At 38.0% G+C, this 4,371-nt stretch overlaps 1 protein-coding gene across 1 annotated transcript in view; it reads left to right on the forward strand.

Annotated features, from left to right (window-relative positions):
* Positions 1-4,371, forward strand: part of SEMA3E (semaphorin 3E) — a 222,869-nt gene that overhangs the window by 134,910 nt on the left and 83,588 nt on the right. The window contains exon 3 of the mRNA XM_006777144.2: positions 3,770-3,829. Coding sequence (XP_006777207.1) covers positions 3,770-3,829 — 60 coding nt within the window. The remainder of the gene's footprint in view (positions 1-3,769; positions 3,830-4,371) is intronic.

Raw genomic sequence — 4,371 nt, forward strand, 5'->3', positions numbered from 1 at the left:
GCCCTTGCACGAATTTCATGTGTTTCCCAACAAAACCTGAAATAATGATTTTGTACACTTGTCATTCTTGGGTTCGCTGCTAGAAACAACATATTCTGACAATCCTAAAAAAGCCATTTAATTCTTCATCTTGTCATGTAGTATCTTTCTCTTCTCGGTCAAGAACTAAGCATCTGCGATTTTATCTCTCTTTCAAGACATGTTAGCCGGTCATCATTTCACAGATACTGGCAGAAGACATGAGACTCCTGGGTCAGAGACAAAGGACTTTATTACCCCCAGCACAGCATGCAGCGTGAGCTTTTCGTTTCTCCCTCAAGTTCCATGGGCGTGAGGCATGGCAGCCTGGGTAGATGCCGCACAGACAGTGACTATGTGTTACACCCAATTAACCAGCCTCAAGCTTAGAAACTCTCAGTCTTCTAAAGGGGCTGCTAGCAAACTTGTCCCAACTTCTGCCCAGAGGGATTCATTATTGTTATTATCCTGGTCCTGGAACAACTCTTTCATTTGCCCTGAAAGGAGGTTCTATCTTTATCTCCCAAGGCTGTTTGAATAGATAGTGTGGAACAAGAGCTGTCAGTAGATGTGTGGAAATGCTATAGAGAATTGTCCTTACCCCGTATGCTGAAACAGTTCTGGAAATAATCATGATGAAGCAGTGATGTAGGAGGACATGGGATGGCATGTTGAGGTTTGATTATTGGCCTGGATATTATTTCGTCATTGAAAACCTGAACTTGGCATAGGTTTTCAATGATGAAATAATACCCAGGTTATTGGTTAACCTATATAATACGTTGAAATTGTGGAAATACAGTTTTAAAAATTATTTTTATGATGATGAAAAAGGACTAAGAAGGGATGATAATATTCTAAGAAGAAAAAGTTTGGCATTTCATAAGTTAAGTATGTTAAGAATATAAAGCATTATTCTGAATTACAGATGAGGTATTCTCTAATTTATTCATAGCACTAAATGAATTAGTCATGAAAATCTTTACAATGATAGATGATCCTAAAATGAATTTGTATTTTCTTTACACACACACACGTTTTCTAGCACATCCTTTTGAATAATGTATGCATCCATAGTAAAATCATAATTCAAAACCAAACTGAATCTCAAGTTAGAAAGGATTTTAAAATTATCTGAGAAAATCTATCCCTTGGTGCAAAATTCCCCCTTCTCGCCCTCCCCCACCCCCTGCAAATAATGGCTCAGTAAAGTTTGTGAACTTGTTCAGCTTCACTTCCAGGATCCCTGCTCATTAATGATGTTAGTGCCTCTCCTCATTGTTGTATTTATGTGATATTTTTTCCAAATATTCCATGATCCACTGATAGATTAACTGCTACAATCAAGAACTTTGATTCTAGGATTTTATGCATGGGACTTTCCTCTTTAGTTGATTTTATTTCATATCCCACTTTTGTTCTTTGTCTTTTTTCTGTCACAACATCCTATCTAACAATAGACAAACATGGTAATTGACCGTACCTTTGCTATGCCTCCCCTTGGCTAATCAGCGTGATATGCAAATTAGCTGCCAACAAAGATGGCAGCTAATGTGCATACTGCAGGCAGGGCGGGCCAGCACGAGCTGCCATCCAGGCCCCTGTGTGCCACCTAAGCCCCGCCCCCAGCCGGGACCCCCGTGTGCAGCCCTGCGCGCCAGAGCTTGGCAGCAAGATTGGCCCAAGGAACCCCTATTCTTGCATGAATATTCCTGCAACGGGCTTCTAGTAAATATAAAAGCTCATGTGTTTTCTTTTTTTAAAAAACCTTTAATATTGAAAGTATTACATATGTCCTCCTTCCCCCTCCCCCATTGGCCCCTTCTAGCCCACCCCTGTTTTCATTTCAAAGTTCCTGTGCTCACCCTAGCCGGTTTGGCTCAGTGGATAGAGTGTGGGCCTGTGGACTGATGGGCTCCCGGTTCGATTCTGGTCAAGGGCACATACTAGTACTTGGGTTGCAGGCTTGATCCCTAGTAGGGAGTGTGTAGGAGGCAGCTGATCAATGATTCTCTCTCATCATTGATGTTTCCATCTCTCACTCTCTTCCTTCCTCTCTGAAATCAATAAACATATATTTTTAAAATCTGCAGTAGGAAAGCAAAATAACACCTTCTGCTGAATATTGTTAGTAAGAAATTGGAGGGGATACTACATCAACAAGAACATAAAAGTAACATTATATGCCTTTAATTCAAATCATAGAGCGTGTATGCCAATGATAATAAATGTAATCATATAAGGATTATCATAATAAAATGCTGTTGTCCCCATTTTTATAAATTCCCAATATTTTTCATGTATCAGGGACTGGATTTGTCTACATGATGTAAGAGGTAAATGACAAACCTCTTCCACTTCTAGCACATAAGCTCCTAACCTGGTAGGCACTGATGGGGCACAGCATCAAAAAAGCGTAAATCTTGATCATCTATGGGATTTAAACATATATATCAGATTTCAAACACTAAAATGGCTACAGGGGCCAGTCAGGGAAAAGAAAAGTCTGGAGCAAATCGGAGTGTCTGTGCCATTGAAACCTTCAGACATTCAGCCCCAGAGGAATGTTGCCACACCGGAATGCAGGCCTGTTGCCTGTCTGTCTTCACATTTTTCTAGAGAAACCAGAAAGATGAGTTTTTGTGCAAAAGCCCTTATTTTTGAATGTTGGGTACTAATTTAAAAATAATTAAGTAGTGCGCTCACTAAGTAAAAAGCACATTCAGTCAGCAACATCAACTATGTAGGTTGATAAGCATAATAGCTTTCCAGGCCAGCAGAATGCAGCCTGGGTTGGAGGTGGGCAGGGCAGAAGGAGATATCAGTGAGAGATAATAGGAATATTTTGCGAACAAACAAATGACCATGGAAAAACAGTCTGGAATACTGGCATAGGCCAGACAATAGAGTCTACTGACAGGAAACCTTGACACTGGGTACCAGGAAACTATACATGAACTCTTCTCAACCTAGGCCCTGAGGACGTTTAACCGGAGGAAGGAAAGGTTATTTTTCAAACTAATTTTTTTGAGAGTCCCAGACTACTCTGCTGGGCAATTTCCATTCCTTCACCAAAATGTTGACTTGAGAATGGATTGCTACCCATGACCCCAGCGAGGTGCGAGATACAATTGTAGATAAAAAGAGAAATGGGTGATGTGTTCTCTCTTCAAGGAAGAGAAGAATAAATTTGAAATACAGTGAAAAAATACCTGAATCCAGTGGGAAACGGGCACAGTTAATGTTTTAAAGAGTAAAGACCTGCAAGTAGTGTATTAGGCGATACGTTATAAATAAGTAGGGTCGTTAATCCTTTAATCCTTTCATGCAGCAACTGTTACTGAGTCCAGCACACACCAAGTCCGGGGCCAAGTGGTAAAAATGCAAAGGGAACTCATGGAGGTGCCTGGCTTAAAGGGACAGACGGGTTTAGGAGGCAGACTGGACTGCAGATGTATGTGAGGTAGGTTAGGTACAGAGCAGGCTGCTTGAAGTGTGTGTGGTCTCTGAAGGACTGAGACATGAGGTGAACCTTCAAACAGTTAAAAATAATAGTTTAGCATGATGTGAAAGCTCAAAGATAAGTGTCTTTATTATGCAAATAATGATGTAAAGGAGATTGTCTTGTTTTATCCTTTCAGAAAATAGAACAAAATGAAAATGTGTGGAATTGCAGAAAAAAGGAAATGGTTTTTTAGTGTGGTTTATTTTTATGTGCAGTTGCATAATCGTACATTATCTTTTCTTTCAGATACACTGGCCCAGTACAGCACAAAAAATAGAAGAATGCATAATGAAAGGAAAAGATGCAGTAAGTATTATTCATTACAAATTAAGTAATTCATCAATTATATCTCTCATCAATCACAAAAGACTGAATTCCTAACTTTATATTTGCTTTAAAAATTATATATGCTATTTATTCTCAAGAATATATATACAAACATATATACATATATTATATACAATATATGTATATACAATATTTAAAAATTAATTTCAATGCAGAATTAGATTAAAAGGAGTTGAGATGCCATCCCTAACTTCGTTTTTATTTTGTTTTATTATATTCATCAACTCACATTTATAAATTCCTTATGCTAATGTTTATTTCCTATGTATTTGGGGGGAAAAATTGTAGGTAGTGTTGTTTTTATTATTATTTTTATTTATTTATTTTTTTATTATTAGCTAAGGTATTACAAATGTGTCCTGTACAAACTCTTAATGTATCTTCAGAAAGAATCCACTTTCTTGGCATGCTATCTTATACATAGATCACAGAATGCTCAATAAAACTGTGCTACATTGATTTTTAAATCAGGGAAAATCAAGTTTAAATAAACAATTGAA

The sequence above is a fragment of the Myotis davidii genome, unplaced genomic scaffold, assembly GCF_000327345.1.
Source record: "Myotis davidii unplaced genomic scaffold, ASM32734v1 scaffold49, whole genome shotgun sequence".
NCBI classification, from domain to species: Eukaryota; Metazoa; Chordata; class Mammalia; order Chiroptera; family Vespertilionidae; genus Myotis; species Myotis davidii.